The following is a 26,584-nucleotide window of genomic DNA, read 5'->3' as shown; positions in this document are numbered from 1 at the left end:
ACAACAACCAATGGTGTTCAACTGCTGTCAGGTCTTTCTCAGTAAACTTCAGAGAATGAAGTACAGGGCAAGCACTTGAACATGCACATGTTCTTCCCTGGATACAGACACTTTGCCTCAAAGACAGTTGCCTCACAGGTTTGTTCCAAAATGACTTCCCTTGTCACTTATTCCCTTATGCAACAGGAATCGAAAAGAAAGGTGTGAGCAAGTACACCCTCCACTGACAAGCTCCTGTTGTTTAAGTGTAAATGGATTCTGTGACTTGAACAAGTCTGCTCCTTCTCTCATCCAATATAGAAATTGCTCACCGAACTACAATGAGTGAACAAGGTCTAATGAACTTGCTGTGAGAATGATCTCAGTAATTAACTCAAAAAGGATACGCTCAGAAGTGATGATTTTTTTTAAAGTAGGAAGGATTTTGATATTTCAAGCTTGCCAGCAGAACTAGCTAGCCTAACCTGGGATGACAGCCAATGCACAGCATCACAGCTGGGGGAAACGGATGTGAAATGTCAGTTTAATCGGCAAGGCTCAAGGCAACAGGGTCCTGTCCCTTGACTTAGGTTGATCTAGAGGTATTTCAAGAAACTTCTCAAGCGCACTTTAGTGGCAAAGAACAATATTTTCACTTGAACAGGGACCACAGATTAAAAGTCTGATGCTCTACTGACTGAGCTATTCAGGAGAGAAGCAATATCAGAAACATTACAAGTGCAATGTACATGTATGCAAAGAAAATTGAGTTCATGTGTATCGCATTAAGATGTCAATCTGCCTATGGAACATAACACCTCTTACGAGGCTCGATTTTTGCTCTCAAGCTGCTATGGTTTTGTCATGTTGTCTAAGAGAAGAGGCTTTGGTCGGTGGAGTGAGTCTTTGATAACTAAGATTGTAACTAAGATTGAAACTGCTCACCGCACTACATCGAGTACACAAGGTGTAATGAACTTGCTATGAGAATGATCTCAGTAAGTAACTCAAAAAGGATAGGCTCATCATGATGCATTAGCTAACATTCGGCACTCATACACAAGTGTGAATGTTCAACATTCATTCAAGCATCTCGAGGTCACAGTCTGTAGTGTGTACAAAAGGAATCTAAAGAAAAGGTTTGAGCAAGTGCATCCTCCACTGATAAGAGATATAACTTTAGACTCCAATTGTAACATTAGAAAAAAAGATGTACATACAGTCCATTTGTTTAAAATGTTCTTTGATGTGAAGCTCATATTATTTTGCCCCCACTTACGCAGAACTTGATTGTTGGAAGAATACAACAGGGGAACTTTCAGTTGTACTTCACATGACTGACACTGTGTAGACTTTAACTAATGTACAGTTGTGTAGCTTTAGAGTTGTGTACAATTAGAGCAAGTGACCTAAGCAACATGTTTTGCATACACAGTTTGCCTTAACAAATCTATCACTTCATCATGGTCAGAATATTTGTTATAGATACATGTAATGCTTCAGCATTGCTACTAGTTCTAATACACTCAAACTAGTGCACCAGAGTGGGTGATGGTAATGGTACTGTTTGAAGCAAACCTATATGACTGGGGTTGGGCTTCCACACACTGTCCCTTTCTCCCAATTCACAGAACGGAAACGACTCGTTTTCAGCCTGTTTTTTTTTTTTACACAACCAATTTCCAACCTCTATAGATATCGCTTGGAATTCAACAGGCACCTGTTGCTACTGCACCTTTAAGACGGATGTAAGATAAATGAGCTCCTTTATGATTGGCTGCCCTGTATTGTGCTTCATTCAAAAGGTACTCAGAGCTGAAATGCCTGAGAAAGGCAATTTAAGTGGGTGTGCTAAACCTCTATAGGCTGACTAGGCAGAGATAGGTCAATAAAGTGTTCTTGTGACATTAGAAATACAAATTTCAATATGGGGGCATTTTTGCAGCTAACTAAAACACTGACCTAGTTAAGAATTTTAACATTTAAAATAAATAAATATATAATATATATTAAAAGGTGAATGTTACTTATTTCACTCTGAATGTAAAACAGTCCATATTGTGTTAAATGGGATTTCCATCCCATGTTTTTAAGGCTGCCTTATGTATAAAAAAGCAAGAATGCAGAGCATGAATAGGTCAGTCTTCCATTCTGTATCACATACCTACCCTTGATAACACTGTGGTAACTGGAAAAAAAACAACCCTTTTTACTCAGTTGTCACTACTTCCAATAGACTTCACGCTAATCTCATAGAAGTCCACCCCTTTCCGTGTCCTCCGGAAACAGCACTTCCGTTGTGTTGTGACAGGATTTGTTCCTGAAGTTGTATGCGTTTTCTAAATTTGCACCGCATTTCTAAAGTGTGTTACCACTTTGATGAATATGCTTTGTGTATTTGCAGCACGATGGGTTTTCCAGGACACCGTAATTTATGCATGTTTAATTCCATCTTTTATTCACGTACTAAGCCCAACTCTATAGGCTAATATTTATAAAACCGAGATAACCATAGAAACGTCTTCATCTGTGCTTGATACTTTCACGGAAAAACGGAACTGCTGCTTGTCAAGCTTGTTTCATCAGGTTTTATATCATCGTCATGACGTGTTTGAATTGATCCCAGACATATGCAGTCCTCATCAAAATCCATTCAAGTCCTAGGCTGTGAGTAAGCTATGTTCTCTCTCTGGTCACAGTTGGCAAATAAATTATGCATATAGATTGTGGGGAAAACACTTTAGCACGTGTTCTCCAAAGAAGTGTCTTAATATGAGCTATCTAGCTAGTTCCAATGTCAACTGTAATCATAACACTGGGTTTCTCTCTGTGCTCAGGTGGCTTATTCGCATGCCAGTAACATGTTAGCGATATTGCAGTAGTGTGATTTTTTATGTTGCCCGTGATGAAAGGTGACAGCGAATAAAAATCCAAACATTTTTTTTGTTCAGGTCTTTTTAACGGTCAAAACCCACACATATTTATCTAACAAAAAAACCAGGTTCCCTAAACTATCCCACATGTCATACTGAAGAAAAAAAAATCACTTGTTGCTAAGAGATAGTAGAAGCACAGTAATCCGCTACCTGTAAAAATAACTGAACGTTACAACTCTGGCTTTGAATACATTCTTATGGATTCTATTTACAGTGTGGTTATACAATAAAATAAGTTGTACATTAAAATAATTGTAATTATTTACAGGTGCACACGTTTGCCAGAGCGCAAGACTAATTGCGTTTTAAAGTAACAATGCTTATAGATGTATGTCTAGAGAAATTAGGGCGCAAATGTAACTTTGTAGCCAGTTATCTATGATAAAACGTAACCTGTCATATTTGGAACATTTCTCCTTACCACAGGGCGAGACAGTGAGGATTTTAGGAAAAACATTACGCTACCTGAATTTACCAAACTATACTGCGGAAGTTAAAGAATCTTACGTTTGAAACGCTTACACACACACACACGTAAATAATATTTATTTTCAAGAGGGTGAAAACGTATGAGAACTGAGAACTTGCATCAGTAATGACGAAATAATACATATTCATAACATCTAAGAGTCAAAACTCCGTTTTAAAACAAAACAATGAGGTGCGCTGTATCGCGAATATCAGTTAAAGGACCTGTAAAAACCATATTTGATATTTTACTTAATTCTCTAATCGAGTAGATCACAGATTCGAACAGGATGGGCTGTGTTTGCTCGTGTATGAAGGTATGTATGTTTTTTCCTACACTTTGGGAACGATTTTAAATACGATAATCTGAAAAGGATTAAGATTTATTGTGCATGTCACGGAACGCTTCCACTGGTCACGTGGTATGGCCCGCCGCGTGCACTGGGAGTTCTTCGTTGACTGTCTCGTGCGTAACCTTGCCTATGTTGTTCAGCACACACCTGCATCGGTTTACTCTTGTCATGTTTGTATGTATTTAAACCCTTGTTAGTGTGTGCCTTATTGTCAGTCGTTGATCATGTTCGTGTTCACGGTCACAGTTTGTGTTATACGTGAGTGCCGGTGTCTGTATCGTATGTTAATAATCGTTAATAAACGTCTCCGTGGAGCGAGTCTGTACGTCCTGTTCCTTGACCAGCGGCACTCGGGCCGTTACAGTGCGTAACTAATTAGCATTTTCCTGTTAAAAAAACTAGCGCAAATGCAGATGATTAAAAAGTTTTTTTTGTTTTGTTTTTTAAATCAAAATGAGATTCTTGTAAGAATACCGAGATATCGCTAAGTCGCGATAATACTTCATATACAAATCAATACGTTTCTACAATGCTTTTCTACAGAAAAAGAAGAAGGAGAAAACGAATAGAAGTTGGTGGAGACACATAATCTCATCCTCCAAAGTGTCTGACTCCTGCGTGGCATTAGACGGTCACGCCGCGAATGTGACCACCTCCACTTCTTGCCCCTCTTCCTCTGAGGGGTCCCTGATCTTCAGTACTGCTTCTTCCTTTTCACCTGTGGACATATCCCACAATGCCTCTTCTACCCAGTCGTGCCTTCCTGGTCAAGCCTCCTCCTCCTCCTCATATGAGTCGCTCAGGACTACAGCAGTGATTGTTCCTGGTTAGAGCTCAGCAGATTTGATCATGTTGTTCAAATGCATAGTCTGTTTTTGGTTAAGGACATTTACTCCAAGTTTCTGTTCTCTATACAGAGGCTGCAGATAAAGATGTGGACTCCGTGCGCATTGAGAGGTGGGTACATTATCAAAATTAATCTTCGTGGCAGAGAAAAGTGTGGCATGGTGGTTACCCAATGGCACTGCCATTGTAACTTCCTTGGGGCATAAAACGAGAAAAAACATCATTGTATTTTTCATTCTTCACACCTTTATCTGTCTAAGGGTTGTTATGTGAACATTTTGTGCATAACTGGCCACTGTGTATTCATCTCTCCCTTCTTTTCTGTCTCTCAGGTTTCCGGCTGTTCTGATGCAAGCAGACACTCGTGTTCAGCCGCGGAATTTATTGGGACAGCTGCTGCACGTCCTCAGGAGTAAAAGGAGGCGTCAGATTGGTCAGGGTGAGGGCCAAGGCCACACCCCCATCCATTCCGCTGTCGAACACCTCAACATTCGGCAGCTCGGGTAAAGACGAGAATACACACCGCGTTTTACTACACAGCCTATTAAGAGTAGATGATTTTACAGTTTACACAGGTGAAGCTCAGTCTTTTTCTCCTATACAAATACAAACATATTGTAATTAAATGAGCAGTAAGTCATTTAGCAGTTCTTCTTCACATTATGAAACAGCCATTATACTGACATGTAGTGGCCTGGATGTTTCAGAGCTTGTGCACTAAATCTATTTTTAACATGGATGACCTGTTAGGTTTCCCAACATTGGGAACAGCTGCTATATGAACGCCACTCTGCAGTGCCTACTGAGTATCTCCTGCTTCTGGAGACCCATCAGAGCTCAGTCATCCTGCTTGACGGATCCTTCTAGTTGCCAGATGCTCAGGTACCCGTTCAGAACCAGAGGCTTCACATGGGTCTAAATGAACTGTTTAATCATGAGTGCTTAAGGAGGTGCTGTGATGCTCAGAGATATAAACCACTTGGTCTCCCTGTTGCTGTGTGTAGATGTTTTTCAGATCTGCAGCAGGCCCGGCTCACCACTCGCAGCACAAAGCAGAAGGTGCAGCTCCTGGGAGCCCTGCTTGAGTGTGTTTCAGCCCGCTGCCCTGCATTCGAAGAGGACTATGAACAGGTCCAGCTAAATGGCCCCCTCAGCCATTCAGAACACATCAGAACCTCACGCAGTACCCTGCAGGAACTGCACACGGCCACCTTTGTTTTCTCACCGTGCTGCTGTTGAAGTCCAGGAGCAAATCCTCCTCTGATGTTCTCCTGTGCTGTCCTCCACAGGATGCTCATGAGTTCCTGATGCTCTGCTTACTGCAGCTGAAAGAGGAGGGAGAGAGACTCAGGGCCTCTTTCTTCTCTTACATCTGCCCTGTGGCAAACTTTGAGTTTCATATCAAGTCTGTGCTCACATGCACCAGGTAATTAGGTATCACTGTTGCATATCTCCTTTGTGTTAATGGACTGGTCTTAACCAGTCTTAACGTGTTTGTTTAAAGTACATTTTCTCACAGAGAGTAGGCGCTTTCTCCGGACATCTCTGTTTAAAGTATTCATGAAAGTTTCATAACATACATAACTTAAATATGAACATTTAAAATGCTCACAAGTTCAGCTTGTATTCATCACATAGCTTTCAAATCTCAGAGAGTGTGTGAGTTTGGGAAAACATAACAGACATGGACTGAGCATTCTAAATGTTTTCTGCTCTGATGCTTCACATTAGATAAGATGTTATCTACTTGTAAAACTGAGCATATTAGCATGTGATAACTCAAACTGTATAAGGGATGCAGGAGATTATTTCTGTGCAAATGTTGTAACATTTCTGTTCTCCATTTTGTGAAAGCTGTGGAAAGCAGAGCTGCAGAGTGGATGTTTACAACCACCTCTCTGTAAATCTGAGCCCTGCTACGACTGACAGCCTACACACTTACTTTAAGGTCGGTCACCTCACACACCCTCTTTGGATAAGGCTTCATTACCCTGTTGTAAAGGAGAGAATACAGTTATGACATGCTACCATTTTGATTTTATCACTCTCAATGAAAGGGCCTCTTTCTTTTTTCAGCCAACACTACTGGAGCGTTTTTGTGAGTGTGAAGCAGGCTGCGAGGCAACTGAAGAGGTGGAGTTTTTCACACTGCCACGGTGAGTCTCGTCTGACGTAGATGACCTTAAAGAATGAGTTTTAAACCAGTCCAACACACACACCCTCCTCCACTCACACACACTTCCAGTCCTTAAGTCACTTTTCCTCTTGGAACAGTATTTTCGTCCTCCACCTTAAGCGGTTTGACATGCTGGGCCAAAAGCTCTCAGACGTGATGGACGTCCCGTCCGAGCTGGATCTCTCTGCCCTTCCTGGGGTGGCTTCTCTCAGGCAGCAGTCGAGGTGAGCTCGTACCATCAACCCGTGCCCACATACTTCTCTGTCCACCCATTCCCATTTAGCTACAAAATGCCGACTGAATGGCTTTGTGGTTTGTCCTCAGTGGAGCAGCGGGAACCCAGGACAAACCGCAAGAAATGCAAAATGATAAACTGGGGGAAAACTCCAGTCCCCAGCCAGGTAGAGCTGTGCCATTTTCTTACAGTGGAGTGATAATATGGCTGTGTATTAGTATCTGCCATAATGACTAAGTTCTTTTAACCCATCAGTAGTAAATGAGAGAGGAGAAGGACAGGGAGCTAGAGGACAGCAAGTAAGCCTACCGGTGAGGAGAGAGAGAGACCAAAAAGAAGAGAGATGCAAGCTGAGAGAGACACAGAGACAGAATGAGAGAGAATGAAAGAGGCCTGTTAATACAGAGATGGCGTTCGATCCGTGATGCGTTTTCAGTTAATCGTATGAAAAAAAAGATGTATTTGTTTGTTGCAGGAATGTGCACCCACTGGCACCTACAGACTCCAGGCGGTGGTTTCTCATTTAGGTGACAGCATGGACCATGGTGAGTAATCTGACATTATTTATACACGTGCAGTAGAAACTATTAAATGACTAAGGACCACCGACTACTCCGACAGGCCACTATATCAGTGACACAGCTGAGGGAGAAGGACAGAGCTGGTTGTCATTCAGTGACTTAAAAGTATCAAGAAGCACTGAGCCAGCCATCCTGAAGAGCAGGACAAAAACAGCCTACCTGATTTTCTACGTGCACAGGTAGAATCTCACCTTTCAGACTTAGGAATGTAGGTACCTCAGTCTAGGAGCACTCTAACAGAAACAAGTTTTACAAGCTTATATATGTAGGGAGTAAATTAGCCTTTACTGTGCCCTGGGACTGCAGGTCTTTTGTGCATGACAGGTGAGTGAGGCCTACTCCCAGCACCGGTTGGCAGGTGCTAACCTTCTTTCTCAGTCCTTTCACCCTTCCCTCTCTGTAAAAGAATTAAAAAAATTTTAACCCATTAAAATGAGCCATTTTTTATTCTCCACAAAATAGTAAATGCCCCCTCTGGCGTTCTTGTTAAAACACTTTTTCCATATTTTTATCCCATAGATTTATAACATGAATAATACTATACTTGTCAAGTCAACATATTTAGATGAGGTGTCCTAGTGTCAGTTATTGTCTTCTAATCGCTATTGGAGATGTACAAGTCCCCATTATTTATCCCCAACATTGTTCATACTAAAAGATACATTTCTTTTCCAAGTAGCACATGGCAGTGATTAAACACCTATTTACATGGACGTCACTTCCATCGCCACATATGAGAACACTACCAGGGTGCTTCACTGACAGAGGAAGAGCTTCAGTCCTTTTTGAGAAATAACCAACTTGTATTTTAATTTGCAGATGTTAGGAGTGAACCAGCATCTGTCTATAGTTCTTTTAATTGTGAGCACACATATTTAAACCCTTGTTTTGTTGTTGTTTGTCAGTGTTTGACCCCATGTATGCTGCTTTGTTGTGTTTTAAGACTGCCTGTTATGTTCTAAGTAGTGTTAATGCTTAATGTTCTTCATGTTTGGTTTTGTCTTGTTCTGTATGATAATAAACGTCTGTGGCATCTGAACCACAGCTCATCTTTGCATCCGGCTTCACGTCACAGGAACACCGACCGTTGAAGGTTGCCTCGAGCCAAGGGAAAGAAGAAAAAGGGGAAGAAGCAGTGTAGCTGCTTCTACCCAACCCATGCAGGAGAATCCTCCATGCTTGTGGGAACACTCCCTGTCATCACATCGGGGGAGAGTATCTCTGGAGGATTTTGGGGGGGCCCTGGTGGTGGTCCAGGATCAGATGCTGCAGAGTCCTGCCTACCTTCACTGGATTACCGGGACCCGTACGATTACGACTACCAATATCCAGGGTCTGACTCTGCAGGGTCCTACTCTCCCCCCACGGACTACCAGGAGGACTATGAGGATTACAGCAGGAGTGAGGAGTATGTTGACGTCGGCCTCAGGTCGGACACCGAATCCGACCGCTCTGAGGATCCATCAGTGGAGGTGGAGGAGGCCCGCCATGAGGATCCTTCCTGTGGTTTATAGACAGGGTCAGAGGACTCTGAAAGCGACGAGCCTCCGATGTTAGTGCTTAATGTTCTTCGTGTTTGGTTTCATTTTGTTTTGTGTGTTAATAAACATGTCTCATGTGAACCACGGCTCGTCTTTGCATCCTGCCTTGTCTCCCACGTCACAGAACAGCAATTCATCTACACTTCTCACAGATAAAACTATCGCTAACGGCGAAGAATAAACATGTTGCAAAAAAGCAGTAAGAGCTAGTATGCAGAAACAGTGGTGTTAGCGCAAAACAGTTTCAAAAACAGGAGTCTCCTTATGAAGGAAGGAGGTTCTTATGAACCTCTGTATTTTGACAGCAATTACTGACCATGTGCCATTAAAACCATGCCAGGTATGGTATTAATCCACAAAATAGCACATCAAATCTAATTATTTGGCTATTACAGGGTTATGCAATATTCCCTCAACTCAGCAAAATGCAACAGCTTGAATTACTTAACTGATTAATAATAATAAAAAATCTTTCCTGACTATAAAAATATAGCTGACCCATTCGAAAGATTAAACATCCAGTGAGTGTGTATCCTGGCATGTTAAGGTAAAAGGCATCTCCGACTGGAATACATTTAAGCGGTTTCGGGCGCCATCTGGTGGCGACTTGGAGTCCTTATCACGCTCTCATTTCTTTGTATGGCGGGACAAGTGTTTTATCCTACCTATCGAACAGTTCTACCTAGATTTAATGCACTTATGTACATTAGCATTAGTCCAGGCTTCTGGTGTTTATTTTGGATGCATATATTATAATTAGGCTACTGTGGACATTTGTATTTTGTATAGCTACAGCACCTGTACTTCACACACGTGTAGTAATCGGATCTAGAAAGTTGCCAGCCCTATTAAAATATTAGGTTTATAGTATAACAGTTTAATTAAACAGACAAAGTGTTAATCACAATCATTTGCATGATGATTAATCTTGAACCAAAAATCTCACCGGGACCTATAGTTCTCTTTCCAGACACACACCCAATAAAACTGTGCTTGATCATTTCTTATTGATAGCCACTGACTATAGGATCAATAGAATAGTACAACCAAATAATCTTTAATCTTTGGTTTACTGTAATACAATTTAGAATTGCGATGTTACCCTTTCAAGAAGAACTGAACACACTGTGATAAGAGCAACTGGATGTAGCTTTATTGACATGCTGGTCAAGGACTCACATCTAATATGTTTAAAATACATTAATTGAGGCCAAATGCAGCATAAAAACTTTTTTAATTTATACAGAACCAAAACAATCAACATTAAAATATATAAAATATATAATGTATAAAAATATGGGTATTGTTAAAAAAAAAAAAAAAAAAAACTAACCCTAACCCTAACTCTACGCTAACCAAACCCTAATCCTAACCCTAAACCAGTAGCACAGACGTGTGTCCCAATTTGTCTGGGACAGCAAGAGAGAGGGAGATAGATAGATAGATAGATAGATAGATAGATAGATAGATAGATAGATAGATAGATAGATAGAGAGAGAGAGAGAGAGAGAGAGAGAGAGAGAGAGAGAGAGAGAGAGAGAGAGAGAGAGAGAGAGAGCTACTTGAAAAGAAATGTGAGCTATGTCCTATTTTCCTTTCTTTACTGCAACACTGTCATGGGACCCAATGTTAATGCCTTTCTTTTGTTCCACTTTCCCACTATTCACTTTACTATGTTATGAGATGCTATGAAAGGAAAAATAAAACATGCCACAACTACTGTACGCATAATAAAGCACAAATAGAACATGAAAGTCCAAGCTATTGTGATCTTTGGCGTCCAAGAGCTCGTCTGCGACTGCCTCTTGCCGTAGTTGTGACAAGTCACCACAAGAGGTCTCTGCTAAAGCAAACACACAAAAAAGACAGGTCTTCTGTGACCTACGGCATTAATTCTGCTTACTCCAGATACAAAAACAAGTATACAATTTTGCAAAAGGTGCAGTCTTGTATGTGAGATTTGTTTATAGATCTGGGAAATGTCAAAGTATATGTATCCATACCCTGCCTGTTCAGACACAGAACAAATGTGTAAATATAATAGATAAATGCATTTATTATAATAATTTTAACAGAATTCAATACATATATTTTGCATAATTGATGAGAGAAACATTATCAAATAAAACCAAGACAAACAGCTGGAAAAGAATCGCGAGGATCCCTTTTTTAAGTGCACACTGTTCAAGTTCAAGTTTGCTTTATTCGTCACATACATAGTCATACACAGTATAACTGTTTGCACAGACAGCAGTGCGAGCCACTGCTAACCAGACTGGATCTGCTTCTCCAGAAAGTTGGTTATTTCATTGATCAGTAACATATCATTTTCTAATTTAAGGCATATGTTTTGAACAGTTTGCATACTTTTAGGGCACGCACACTTTGAAAATAATGGATCATTAACAATGCATTGGTCAAGGAATGTGCAGTCATGCAACCCGCAGTCCCTCGCTCGCCCTTGGCCAAAACTAGTCGAGGAATAGCAAACCCATTCCTGATACGGTAGGCTTGGACAAAACTCCAGTTGTTTCTGCACAGTCCGAGTTCGCTACGTCTCAGCGCCACCGAACCAGAGACAGTAAATCCCCTGGCACTGCAGGTACACGGGCATCTCGTTGTTCACGGAAAAAGCAGGATGTGGTTACTTTACAAGTTTTATCACACTAGGTTCTTGTCCGTTATCACACTTTGGGTCCTTAACACTTTTCAGTGCATTCCACATCTGAGAGTGGTGTTGGGGAGGGGTGGATTGTAATTTACAGCTTTTATCTGAAAACCATTTCTTTTTTTCCCACCTACACTTCTTTCTTAAAGCCGTGTTTTACGGTACTTCACTCCTTTAGTTCACAGTCGTAATTGTAAGCGATACATCTAAAAACTTTTGTGAAGACCTCTGAATGAACATGGACATGGCTCATCCGTTTTGAACAGGTAAGCAATTCAGTAATGCTTAACTAATTCATGCTATACTTTATATTAGTATAAGTTACTAAAAAGGCTAAAGTGTATCTAGTTATTTATTTAGCTAATGGTTGAAATAATTTATCATGCACTGTATGATTTAACTCGGTAGGCCTTAGCGTCATAATTAATTTTTAGGTCTAGATAAAACATACATCTTAACAAACGATCATTACATATTATGTACATTATGTACGTATCTATTCTTTTTGCGAGCTAGGAAAGGATATTATCTTTATTCTGATTATTTTTGATCAATATCAAATATGACCATTGTGTTTTAGAGTACGTGAAACATTTTGATTGACTGAAACTCGATGGCTATTCTTATTCTCATGGCTAGCTATACAGAAAAACTTGAACTTCGAAGTAGGTAATTCTATTTCCTTAAATGAATCATTAAATGATGTAACATCTATTTGTTCTGGTAAAGAAGATACCATCATGATGATCTTTTTATGCTCACGGTTTATAATTCTATTTTATGTATCTCCGTAGGTTCACACGATCACGAGTTCCTTGTTCCTGATAACATTGTATGGTGTTATACATGTTGGCAACCTCTGTATGATGAGCTGATGAACAAAATAAACCCGAGTTACAATTTTTTTTCAGTTTTAAAGGCCACTAAAGTCTTTTGCAGCTCCTCTTCATAAAAGATCCCATCTATATTTTCCCCATCAAAATCCCGTAATTTGTATACAGGAGGGTCTCTCCTTAGACATTCAGAAACGGTAAAATATTCATCCATAAAGTGATTCATCCTGCTCGTACCCTTTCTCAAAATGTCTTTTTAATCGTGACATTCTGATGGTATCACCGACTTTAAACTTCAATCTTAGTTTTTCCACCTTTTTCGGTTGAAACAACCCATACAAGGTTTTAAACACCGTGAAGGAATTTCCTTCGTTCACTTCAACGGGTTTCATTTGAATGCTTCTGTGAAAGCTGTTGTTATAAGCATGAACCAAGTCTTGTACCACATCGATGTATTTTCTCGTATTGATGGCTGTGAAGTATCTCCACATTCTGGTTTTCAACATCCTGTTGAACCGTTCACACACTGATGCTTTTTGTCCCGTCCCAGTAGCAAATTGATTGACGTTGTTTTTTTCATTAATGTTTTGAATCCTTTATTAAAAAATTCTTTCCCTTCATCAGCCTGAAGTTTTTTAGGAACTCTGCCTTCTTTTAGAATTGAAACAAAGGCTTTGGTAACCTGTCTTGTTTTTCATCATGCATACCCAAGCATACTTGGAAAGTATATCTATACACGTTAGCATAAATTTCATGTTCCCGTTATGTTGGTCATGTCCACGAAATCGGCCTGCCATTGTTCATCTGTGTTTTTTTACAATGACTCTGTTTCTTTTAAATTTCACAGAGATTGGTTTATGTAGCATGTATGCATCCTGAGCTGCTAACCAGTTTTTGATTTCCTTATCATCAATCCGTTTACCGATTTCATCCACCACGGACCTTTGCAGACTCTTGACCCCTCCATAGGATCCTGGGTTTGAAGGAGTGTAGTAAATATTTTTCAGCAGATGTTCAGTCATGGCGAAATGATTGAAACACAATGAAAAGAGTGCTAGATTGGATTATGGTTTTATTAGCATCTTTTTGGCAAAAGAGGTTATGTTTACGTTACATTCAATTAAAAATGAAAGCATGCAATCAAAGGTTTTATATACATCAACCTTTTCATCGTTACTTAGTTTCAAAACACATACATCTATTACATATGTGAATATATATATAATATATGCCCGTTTTTACATTCATCGGGTTTTCAAACATATGTGAAATAACATGACATATATATATATATACATATACATATGTGTAAAGGATAACATGTATTATTGGCTTCCGATACTAGAGAACTCCACTGACTAGACTCACATACTACACACATCAGCTTTTCCAAATTATATGCGGATTTGATATTATCGATTTACGGTTCTGACTCTATTTTCAAGGGTTTTACAGAACAGCGTGATCAACTTCGTCCTCAGCACTCTTTTTTTTTTCTCGGTTAAAGGACCAGCGCTGGTGTCCATGCAGATTCCCATTTGGCTCAAGCACCAGGGTTCAGGCTTGTGTGCAGCTTCCAGTAGTATTCGACATCGCCGTGTACCTGCTCCCCGCACGCTATCGTTTTCATTGTTCAGGTTTTCATGCAGCTTCCAGTAGTCCATGACGTCGTCATGTACCTGCTCCATGCACATGCTATCGTTTTTTTCATTCAGGTTTTCGTGCAGCTTCCAGTAGTCCACAACGGCGTCTTGTACCTGCTCCCCGCACACGCTATTGTTTTTTACTATGAACTCTTTGAGAGTGGATTTGATATTCTGTTCTTCCTGCAGGTCGGTTACCACTACCTCAGCGATTGCCTGAATCTTGCTAGAGGATGGAGGTATCTGAATGCCGCACAGCTTCAAAGCTCTGGCTAGAGTATGTATGAACCACGGCTTGAACAGTTTATTGTATCAGCTTAGGTGTGTTGAGGCTGAAATAGGATTCATCCGGATCGTACAGGCATGTGTGCTGACGCTGACTAGGATGGTCAATAGCACAGCCGTGACAGTTTTCTCTCATATCTTCATCAATATTTCTATACATCAGATTCCTGATCACAGCTCGAACGACGACTGCTAGCACCGGTGGGTTGATGCACCCATCGGTTTCGTTGTTATTCATGTTTTCACTAAAGCTTGTTTCAGAGGGTCCGCTCTCACTGTCATTCACACCTGCAAGAGCCACTTTATTGTCATGAGTTCATTGTTGGAGTATAAAATATCGGACCTGTTTCTAGACTCATCGTTTCAAGCTGTAATATTTCGGCGGGTCCATGCCCCCCCTATGCATATTAGATGGGCGGGGGTGTGTGAGGTGGGGGTAGGAAATGTTTCTCTTTGTCTGTTGTTCGTAGGTAGTTGGCTAGGCAGAAGGAATCGTGGGTCTGACCAGGTGGGACCACAGACAAGTTCAAGTTCAAGTTCGGTTTATTCGTCACATACATAGTCATACACAGTATAACACGCAGTGAAATGGTGGAGAGTGCTCTGTCCAAACTGAGGAAGAGAACCAGGGGTGCATAGAGAAAAAAATATATATACAGATAAATATATATATTCTATGTATGTACAAAAATATATTAACAATGTATGTACAATATATGTATATTATGATTATATACACAATGTACAATGTACAATGACAGCACAAGGGACCTTGCATCAATAGATTAAAAATTGCTTCACCAGAGCACTAAAGAATCAAGTTCATTTGCGTTTTTATTACATTTTGCTGTTACTTCAACCCAACCCTGCTGGAAGCAGCTTTTGTGCATTGCCAATGGGGGGAGCCTTGCAATGCCATCCATGGTTGAGCACTTGTTCACCAACCTCTGACATTCAGAACTCTAAGGATTGGAGACACCATTCTTTTACTTTGGGAGGAGAAATTTTGAATGAATGCAATTTTAAATATAATCAGTAAATTAGTCAGCCTGTGATATTGCTGTTTCTGTCCTTTTCTATCCACCTGTTTCCTGTAGGATGACTAAAGAAAGTTTCGTTCCTAGAGCTTCCTAAGTTCAACACTGTTTAGTCAATACACAATTCAATTCAATAGAAATAAAGATCCAGACTTTGAAATAATTGAAGAGAACTGCTGGTCCTGTCTTTATTCTGAGCTCAATGTTACAAATGAGGTATTGACAGGAGAATGTCTAATAGTCTCAGGTGGGCACATCTTTTATACATTTTCTTCAAGGACCCTTACATAACCATTTTTATTTTTTCATAATACTTGTCCAGGTTCCAATATTGTTCTCCAAACCATACATTATTCAGTGTTTGCAAATTGATATTCAATACTTACACCAACCGGTTCTTGGTACCGTTATGTTCTACCTGAACTACTTTTTTTTTTTTTTAAAGGCGATCCTATTCTATATCACCGGATGCCCATATTGGTTCTTCCAGTGATGTCCATATTGTTTCTACCAGTGTATTTTTCCGCTTAAGATATCTTTATTACCTCATTTCCCCTCTTTCATGACTTTTGTCATGAACCCATTATAGTCAGCGTTTTTGTTTGCAATCTATCGATATATTTTTTTGATAGTGTTTTAATAGTTTGTTTATATACTTAATATAACTCAATTGGTTAATTGACTATCCCCAACCTTTCATTCCTTCTTACCTATACGTTGTGTCCAAGGTGGCTATCTCTGCCAGCAGAGACCCTATCTAATCATCATCAGGCATGGGGCAGGATAGTTGAGTTGTTCCTTCTACTAAGATATTACACTTCATAATTTTACTAATACTGTGAGTAACTGTAACCTATTGATATGAACTACTGTATGTGAGCTCACTAATACATTCCTAACCATCTAGGAAGTCAGGAAGGTTCTCTTGCTGTGCTGATTCGGTACACTGGATGATTAGACATAATGTATAAAGCAAAGTAAAAGAAAACAACAAAAGTAACTGGGAAATGCGAGATAAGTAGGAACAAAAAACAAAATTGGATAAAATAAAATAAAAACATAAACTGCCATCAAGTAGGAGCTGAATTTATATCCTTACCCAGCAAGACAAGACAGTATTACCATCGCTCTAATTTAGAACGAAATCTACTGCATCACCATGAATGGTCATGCTAAACATTTTATCCAGCCTCTACCTTAAACAAAAATGACCTAATGTCAATCAAATAGAAGAAGACTAAAACAAAGAAAGTCATCATGTAGTCAAACAGTAAAGAAATGATAACAAAACAAAAAACAAGAAAAAATAAATAAAACCATAAAAGCGAAAAAGCCATCATGTAGCCTCCGTGCTCCTCCTCATTTTCCCGAATATCAAATACACAAATTTAAAGACATAATTTATGCTGAGGCCTAGAGAGGTCTTTCCTCTATGAAACCAGTTTATTCCGGACCATCCACACTTTTCTGATACAATATCATTTTATTACCTCAAGAGGGCCCCCAGTACAAATGTAGAAATGTGTCTACATATTTGATCTTTTTATTAACCACTGCTCCTCTAACACACATAGACACATATTTCTTATTGTTTAATTTCTTTCTACTGGACAAATTTGTAACTTGCTATGTTTTTCTCAGAACGACGACTGGTTTCCAAAGTTCTGTCCAGGCAACGAGCAGCTTTTACCTTCTCCTTACCATCATTACTTGGTCTTAACCATCAATATTTGCTCCTTTTCTCACTCACATCCATATCACCCACTCTCCCTGACCTGTCAACATCCTCATACTTTCTGAATGAACCAGAGTGAACAGGAAATAAAAAGTATAGAACGAAATCTAAAAACATTGATGAACCATTGATGAACACTGCATGAATGTGTGACTATTTAACTTTCCAGGAAACTTAGACATGATAAGCTAAAGACAGTAGTAATGGTTGATTGATTTCGCATTTACAAACTGACCCATTCTCACCAAAAATGTCTGTTTCCACTTAACACAATTACTGACGCTTTTAAGTAAAATATTTATTTCTACAACTACAGTTTCAGCGCGAAAGGCCGTATTGACGTTAAGGTTGCCTTTTCCTGCAAATCAAGCGTTAGATAGTCAGTAATAGTGAGTGTTATAATAAAAAGTGAATCATTAGCAGATGAGAACACTGATGCATCCTAACACAGCTGGTGAGTGGAATATTTAAATGTATTACCTCGATATAAAGGGGGGGGGGGCTAATTTGAGCATATCTGAATATCTGGGGGGGATGTGTCTCTCACAATATGGATTGTGACTACAGTCTTGCCTAACATTCATTTTTGCAGACTTGCCCCTCAATTAAACGATACACAAAATCAGCTAGCTAGCAAGATATAGAGTTAACCTAGCTAGCTAATTCTGGTTCATACTGGGTCATTTGACATACAGCTGGTCATAACGACATAGCTACAAGTTTATCCTTCGGTCATACAGTTTGATGCATTAATGACATTTACCATCTCCAGTTAACATTTTACTTCACGTTTTGGCATTTTTACCACAGGTTTTTACCATAGCGTTTGTGTACTCAAAGTTTCGTTGAATAGTTAGCTAGCTGGCTAGCCTAGCTAGCGCTAGACCAAAGGCAGTGATCTAACAGAAAGAAACAAAGCAGAACAAAAATGGATTTTCACATGAATCATTGAAAAATAATTAATCATATTGGTGACCCTTGTTAATAAAAGGGGACAGAATAGCCTCGCCATTACTGGAATTTTCTATGTTTACATTGTGTTTTAGTGCCATTTCTGACGATTTTGTATCATTGCAAGTTTTAGCCACCTACCGTTAGCTAACTGAAGGCTAATCGGTTAATGTAGTTATAACAGGAGGAAAACAGCATAGGCTAGGGTGAAATTTAGGTTACCTTCACATTACGATATATTAATTAGTTAACGTTAGTTTAGTTTGTTTAAGATCAATAAATAATACGATTAGTTTAATTTTAAGTAATTAACATGTCACTGGCCAAATGAACACAGAAGTATCAAGAAGACGTGGGCGAAGTAATGTTAGCTTTATTACTGGCTTGGCCCACAATGTGAGGAGGGTCGAACTGCTGGCGTGTGGTTCAGTTTAACATCAATATTAACGAAAAGGTAACCAGTATTCTGGTTATTCGATGTATCCTGTTTTGTCGAAATGTCATTTTACTTTTTATGTTATGGTTAAGCACAACATCGAAAAGAACTACGCGGGTCCACCAGAAACCTGACCTGATGGTGATTGATGTACCTGTGTGTTAACGCGTGGTTGCACCGCTCCGTAGGTAATAGAAATCGACCGAACACTGGCGCTTTATGTGGACATAATTTAAGCCCTGCCCTTGAGAGAAAGCAAGATATTTATAACTTGGCTATAGAGCAAAACATCCGTAACCCAGTCCCGTAAGTAGCATATTTTAATCACGATAAAACGAGACAGTCGTGTGTATATTTATGGCATTTGGCGGAGGCTATTATCGAGAACGACTTACGAAAGTACTGTTGTCGTTTACTCATAGAATGAAAACATTCTAGCCAGTATAGTAGGTTAGATACCAATGAACTAGAATACAGTATATTAGCATACAGTAGAATACAGTATATTAATGTGATGCCTAGAAGTGCAAAATACATATAATCTCTCTCAGACAACAATCGGTGCAATAAACAATAAGCACTAGAGCTTCCTTTAGTCAGCATCAGTGCAAAAAACAATACCCTATAATAAGTACTAGAGTTTCAGTTAGTCAGCATAGGAGCATGGAAAGTGTTCATTTAAATATTCCACAAATAGATGGGTCTTCAGTCTGCGTTTGAAGATTGCAAGGGACTCTGCTGTCCAGAGAGCAAGCGGACATTTGTTCCACCATCTAGGATACAGGACAGAGAATAGTCTCCATGCTTCTCTTCCATGAGACTTGAAGCATGGTGTTTCAAGGCGAGCCGTACTTGAGGTTCGAAGTACTCGAGGTACAGATCAGGCTTTTACCATTGACATCATGTATTGAGGGACTGGTCCATTTTTGGCTTTGTAGGTTAACATTAAGTTTGTAAATCTGATGCAGGCAGCTACTGGAAGCCAGTGAAGGGAGCGCAGCAATGGAGTAATGTGTGAACCTTTGAAGACTGAAGACCAGTCATGCTGCTGCATTCTGGACAAGTTGTAGAGGTCTGATGGCTCTTAGAGCAAGACCACCTAAATGCTGTCACCTAAATGAGAAACCACAGCCAGGAGTCTGTAGGTGGGTGCACATTCCTGCAACCAACAACTACATCTGTTTTTTTCATACGATTAACTGAAAATGCATCATGGATCGTTGAAACCCCATCTCTGTATTAACAGGCCTCTTTCATTCTCTCTCATTCTGTCTCTGTGTCTCTCTCAGCCTGTATCTCTCTTCTTTTTGGTCTCTCTCTCTCCTCACCGGTGGGCTTACGTGCTGTCTTCTAGCTCCCTGTCCTTCTCCTCTGTCATTTACTACTGATGGATTAAAAGAACTTAGTCATTATGGCAGATACTTATACACAGCCATATTATCACTCCACTGAAAGAAAATGGCACAACTCTACCTGGCTGGGGACTGGAGTTTGCCCCCAGTTTATCATTTTGCTTTTCTTGGGGTTTTTCCTGGGTTCCCGCTGCTCCACTGAGGACAAACCACAAAGCCATTCAGTCAGCATTTTGTAGCTAAATGGGAATGGGTGGACAGAGAAGTATGTGGGCACGGGTTGATGGTACGAGCTCACCTCGACTGCTGTCTGAGAGAAGCCACCCCAGGAAGGGCAGAGAGATCCAGCTCGGACGGGACATCCATCACGTCTGAGAGCTTTTGGCCCAGCATGTCAAACCGCTTAATGTGGAGGATCAGAATACTGTTCCAAGAGGAAAAGTGACTTAAGGACTGGAAGTGTGTGTGAGTGGAGGAGGGTGTGTGTGTTGGACTGGTTTAAAACTCATTCTTTAAGGTCATCTACGTCAGACGAGACTCACTGTGGCAGTGTGAAAAACTCCACCTCTTCAGTTGCCTTGCAGCCTACTTCACACACAAAAACGCTCAAGTAGTGTTGGCTGAAAAAAGAAAGAGACCCTTTCATTGAGAGTGATAAAATCAAAATGGCAGCATGTCATAACTGTATTCTCTCCTTTACAACACAGTAATGAAGCGTTATCCAAAGAGGGTGTGTGACGTGACAGACCTTAAAGTAAGTGTGTAGACTGTCGGTCATAGTAGGGCTCAGATTAACAGAGAGGTAGTTGTAGACATCCACTCTGCAGCTCTGCTGTCCACAGCTTTCACAAAATGGAGAACAGAAATATTAAAACATTTGCACAGAAATAACTTGCTGCATCCCTTATACAGTGTGTGAGTTATCACATGCTAATATGCTTGTGTATGTTTTACTAGTAGATAACAGCTTATCTAATGTGGAGCATCAAAACAGTAAACATGTACACTAATGGAAAGCCAGCAGAGCACGTAGAATGCTCAGTCCATGTCAGTTATGTTTTCCCAAACTCACACACTCTGGGATTTGAAAGTTATGTGATGAATAGAAGCTGAACTGGTGAGCATTTTAAATGTTCACATTTAAGTTATGTATGTTATGAAACTTTCATGAACACTTTAAACAGATGTCCGGAGAAAGCGCCTGCTCTCGGTGAGAAAATGTACACTTTAAACAAACACGTTAAGACTGGTTAAGACCAGTCCATTAACACAAATGAGATATGGAACAGTGATACATAATTACCTGGTGCATGTGAGCACAGACTTGATATGAAACTCAAAAGTTTTCCACAGGGCAGATGTAAGAGAAGAAAGAGGCCCCGAGCCTCTCTTCCTCCTCTTTCAGCTGCAGTAACTCAGGAACTCATGGGCATCCTTTGGAGGACAGCACAGGAGAACATCAGAGGAGGCTTTGCTCCTGGACTTCAACAGCAGTGAAAAAACAAAGGTGCCTGTGTTCAGTTCCTGCAGGGTACTGCGTGAGGTTCTGAGGTGTTCTGAATGGCTGAGGGGGCCGTTTAACTGGACATGATCATAATCTTCTTCAAATGCAGGGCAGCGGGCTGAAACACACTCAAGCAGGGCTCCCAGGAGCTGAACCTTCTGCTTTGTGCTCCGACTGGTGAGGCGGGCCTGCTGCAGATCTGCAAAACATCTACACCCAGCAACAGGGAGACCAAGTGGTTTATATCTCTGAGCTTCACAGCACCTCCTTAAGCACTCATGATTAAACTGTTCATTTAGACCCATCTGAAGCCTCTGGTTCTGAACGGACATGTGTGCTGGTGTGTGTAGACATGCCGGGAAGAGCAGGATGTTCAAATATATGGCACAGAAATCCAACCGGAGGGCTCTCGATTGGAAGAATGTGGTTGGACCAAATCCATATAAGAGTCTGAAAGTGTGTGAGTAAAGCGCACTTTTGCGGCAATTAAAGTGTGTAAGGCTCACTCTAGCAATGATGAAAGTGTGTAAAGTGCACTCTAGTGACGATGGTGCGCATAGCTTTAGCAGGCCCGTCCAGAGCGCTCTGTATTTGTCCATGACGTCTGCAGTGTGGATCAGCGCTCAAGGAACAGCTCACATCACACCTAACCTCAGCAGAAAACACCAGACTCCACATGCTGATTGCCTTGCGAAAGCACAGACTGCCTGCATGATCCCAGCAATATTCCTCTTTAGGACTTTGGGAGCAAGTCCCTCCTACCACACAGTAAGTCCAGTGCTCCCAAATTATATAATCATTTCTGCATTAACCTTTGAGTTTTAATTGGGTTTTTCAGCAAAACATATTTACTGAGCTTTTGCTGAAATTTAGGATATTCTATTAGTCATATAATGCTAATGTTCTTCTTGCTGTCCTGGTTGCCATGCTGGTTGCCATGCTGGTTGCTGTTCTTCTTGCTGTCCTGGGTGCCATGCTGGTTGCCATGCTGGTTGCTCTTCTTGTTGCCATGCTGTTGGCCGTTCTTGTTGCCATGCTGGTTGCTTTTCTTGTTGCCATGCTTGGCGCTGTTCTTGTTGCTGTGCTGGTTGCTGTGCTGGTCGATGTGCTGGTTGCCATTCCTGTTGCCGTGCTGGTTGCCGTTGTTGTTGCTGTCCTGGTTGGAGTGCTGGTTGCCGTGCTGGTTGTGGTTCTGCAGAACTGAGTCTTTGCTCCTCCATTTCCTGTACCATGTAGGTATGCTCAGAGATTGCCCTGTATGCACTCTCAACATCATTTGGTCTTTGCAGCCTTACAGCTACTTCCAATTCATTCCTCATGATTGGTGTTGTGTATTTTGAATACGCTATGTCTGCTTTTTCCCTGGCAATTTTCTTCATTTCCTGCAACAAAATGCTGTTGGTTGTCTCAGAGAGGAGTGTATCGTAGTGCTGCTTGTAGCTGTTCCATTCACAATTGCATTTAAAGCAAACCTAAAGGCAAAATGAGTCGTGAGTAACACCACAGCTGCTTAAGAGGTACCATAGAAACAATCCACCAGCCATGAGGATCAAGCCATACGTCTACATTTTCTCTTTCATGAGCATCATTTCTTTCTCTGTTTATAAACAGTATAATTACAGGAGGTAAAAGCAGATACAGTACTCCATTTACATGTACACCAGGTTTGCAGGAGCAATGAAATTCCATTTCAAAGATGCTCTGGAGGATGTAGAAACTATGAAGATGAGAAAAGCGTTGGCAGCCGTTGAGAGGAGGCTGAATAGTTTCTGTGGTACATGAGGTTACTTCACTCAATTCACTCAGTTCAACTTCAGATGAAGAAAAATTGTGAGAAAAAGTTGATGTCCAGCTGCCCAAAAGCCCTACATCCCGTCTTTAACTTGTGTGATCGGTTTAGAGGTGTCAGCAGTCCAAACAGAGTCTGATTCCAAAGGCGAATCCCTCGGAATGCTTCAATTATGGAATGTATCATGAGGAGGACATTGGGTATCCACAGGTTCCTCTTGGAAATATTTCCAACCACATCAGCAAGTTTCAGTATAAGTAACTTATGTTAGAGACTTATTGTTAATTTCATATTGATGTGTAAAATTTCTTTTTGTTTTCAGTACCTATGAAAGATTTTGTCTGTTTTCTTGCTTTTTTTTTTACCAAGTTTATTTTTTTGTATGTGATGTTGTTATTAATTCCATTCTTTTCTAGGCTTATTTACATTTCCATTCACGATATTTAGCAGATGTTTTTATCCAGAGTGACTTACAAAAGTGCTTTATCATTTACTCAAGGAATGAATACATCCTAGCCAGTGCAGTACGTTAGAGTCCAAGATACCATTGAACTAGAATACTGTTGAAATACAGGGATCAGTGCTGATGCCTAGAAGTGCAAAATACTCTATAACAGATATCGATAAGTTCGGAAAACAATACTCTAGAATAAGTACCAGAGGTTCAGTTACTCAACATAGGTGTAGGATCAGTGCTCATTTAAATATTCCACAAATAGATGGGTCTTCAGTCTGCGTTTGAAGACCACAAGGGACTCTGTTGTCCAGACAGTAAGCAGACATTTGTTCCACCATCTAGGATCCAAGATAGAGAATACTCTCGATACTTGTCTTCCATGAGACTTGAAGCATGGTGTTTCAAGCCAAGCCATACTTGAGGTTCGACGTACTCAAGGTACAGATCGGGCTTTTAACATTGACATCAAATATTGAGGGACATTTTTGGCTTTGTAGGCAAACATTCAGGTTTTAATCTGATGTGTGCAGCTATTGGAAGCCAATAAAGGGAGACCAGTCGAGACCAGTCTTGCTGATGTGTTTTGGACAAATTGTAGAGGTCTGATGTCTCGGAGGAAGACCAGCAAGTAGCGAGTTGCAGTAGTCTAGCCTTGAGATTACAAGAGACTGCACAAGCACCTGGGTAGCTTCCTGTGAGAGAACGGGCCGAATCCTTCGTATGTTACAAAGGAGAAATCTGCAAGACCGTGTTAGATTAGAGAAGAATGTCAAAGGCTGCTGAAAGGACTAGAAGAATCAAAACACATGACAGTTTGGCAGCTTTAGCAGCAAATTTTTCCGTCACTGCTATGAGGGCCGTTTCTGTAGAATGTGCCGGTTTGTAGCCAGACCGATTGATCACTTTATGCAAGTGCATGTACAACCAATGTTTCAGGAACTGCTTAAATATTAGGTTTCATACCTCAAATGTTAATCAAAATGAAGATTTTGAGGAAAATAAGTTTAATATGTAACTTTTCTCTGAAATATACCACCACTTTACTGGATATTATTGTTACTGACTTGTTCACAAACAGTAAATGTCATTCTTTGCAGTACAAATCTTTGTAAACTTTGCAGAGAATTAATTTATTATGATTATTCTTTATGTCTTTGGTTTGGCCTTTTTTGGGGCAAATATTGTTTGAAACTGGATGTTTGACAAATCACATTATTTTTTTTTACACACAAAAGGGTCTCTATACGAAAAAAAAGTTGATAGTCATATAAGGGTTCTTTTGAAGAAAGATGTACCCATCCACCAGTACCCATCTATCAGCTACTTACTCGGCTGCTGCTAAAAATAGGGATTTCAAATATTTTTTGAACTATTGACTTATTTTCCCAATAACCAAAATGTCAGTGCAGCATTCTAGAAATGTCACAATTGTCACAATGTCACAATGATTATTCTTTATGTCTTTGGTTTGGCCTTTTTTGGGGCAAATATTGTTTGAAACTGGATGTTTGACAAATCACATTATTTTTTGTTACACACAAAAGGGTCTCTATACGAAAAAAAAGTTGAAAGTCATATAAGGGTTCTTTTGAAGAAAGATGCACCCATCTACCAGTACCCATCTATCAGCTACTTACTCGGCTGCTGCTAAAAATAGGGATTTCAAATATTTTTTGAACTATTGACTTATTTTCCCAATAACCAAAATGTCAGTGCAGCATTCTAGAAATGTCACAATGCATATGACATCACAACAGCTTTGACGTCACTACAAGTATGTAAAGGTGAGCGCAAGCATTTATATGTCATTTCACTTGACAGATTTCAGCAGTTATAAAGTTGGAAGACAATAGAGTGAATTAAACCTAATCGTAGGTCAACTTTCCAGAACAAGGTACGGTTGAATAAGTCAATTTTGTAATTACAGAAGGCTATTTTCCATCTAATTGTATGTGTATGTATCTGTCTGTCTGTCTAAATGTCCGCTTAGCTACTATAGCTAGAGCTTTTCTAATTTTATGATGAACGGTCTGTCTGCTGTAGTTTTATATAGTTATGGAATGCATTGACGTTCCACCTGTTTTCTCACACAAGGCTTTATGTCAAGCATAAGCGACTGCTTTTTATGCTATTTAGATTTTGCTGTTTTAAAGGTACAAGACAAGTAATATAAGTGATTAAACCAAATTTCATCACCATACCCGCCCTTTCTTGTCTGCCCACAATTGGTGACGTATTTCGATGTGGTACGTCCACGCTGCAGGTGCATATAACGTTCCTAAGTGCGGCAGTTTGAGACGAACAGCTCTACTTAGCAGAGAAGAGTCGGTCCACAGTAGCGCCCTTCTCTCTGCGTCTACCTCTGTTCACTCACTAGAGAGAATCTGCTTAATATAAACAATTTAATTTGATAATTTTGACCATTAACACTTTGTGCGCTGTGTGAGCAAAAACAATGTATGTATTCTGTGCTTTCTAACTTTCACAGCAGTTGTCGGTTATGTGTTGATTCTGTCAGATGCCCTCACGGTTATAAAATCATTTTAGCGGTGCCGAGCCACAGGTTGAATATTTGGAAGTGACTGTTGGTTAACACGTAAGCTAGTGTTAATGGGTGCGTTTCAGTCGCTGTCATACTCGTCCCGTTGTCTGAAACGGAAAAAAATATATGTAATAGAATTATCAAAAAAAAAGACTTATTGCTTGAAGCAGTGAAGCGAAAACGGGTTTTATGTTATGAGCAAATTTTTTGGCCCTTAACTCAAAAGAGAGTTCCATT

General features: G+C 40.1%; 1 protein-coding gene across 1 annotated transcript; it reads left to right on the top strand.

The window, feature by feature from the left end:
- Positions 1–3,864: 3,864 nt before the first annotated feature.
- On the top strand, positions 3,865–9,165 carry LOC145655734 (ubiquitin carboxyl-terminal hydrolase 29-like). Its single transcript, XM_081709229.1, has 12 exons — positions 3,865–4,099; positions 4,280–4,562; positions 4,654–4,693; positions 4,915–5,085; positions 5,333–5,464; positions 5,587–5,713; positions 5,872–6,008; positions 6,437–6,530; positions 6,659–6,738; positions 6,857–7,538; positions 7,615–7,753; positions 8,620–9,165. Exons 4-10 carry the CDS (start codon positions 4,931–4,933, stop codon positions 6,984–6,986), a joined length of 855 nt encoding a protein of 284 aa, XP_081565355.1. The 5' UTR covers positions 3,865–4,099; positions 4,280–4,562; positions 4,654–4,693; positions 4,915–4,930; the 3' UTR covers positions 6,987–7,538; positions 7,615–7,753; positions 8,620–9,165.
- Positions 9,166–26,584: the final 17,419 nt, after the last annotated feature.

The sequence above is a fragment of the Electrophorus electricus genome, unplaced genomic scaffold, assembly GCF_041902795.1.
Source record: "Electrophorus electricus isolate QZ-2024a unplaced genomic scaffold, ASM4190279v1 Scaffold33, whole genome shotgun sequence".
Taxonomy (NCBI): domain Eukaryota; kingdom Metazoa; phylum Chordata; class Actinopteri; order Gymnotiformes; family Gymnotidae; genus Electrophorus; species Electrophorus electricus.
The sequence above is the reverse complement of the archived record's forward strand: the minus strand, read 5'-3'. Positions and strand labels throughout refer to the sequence as shown.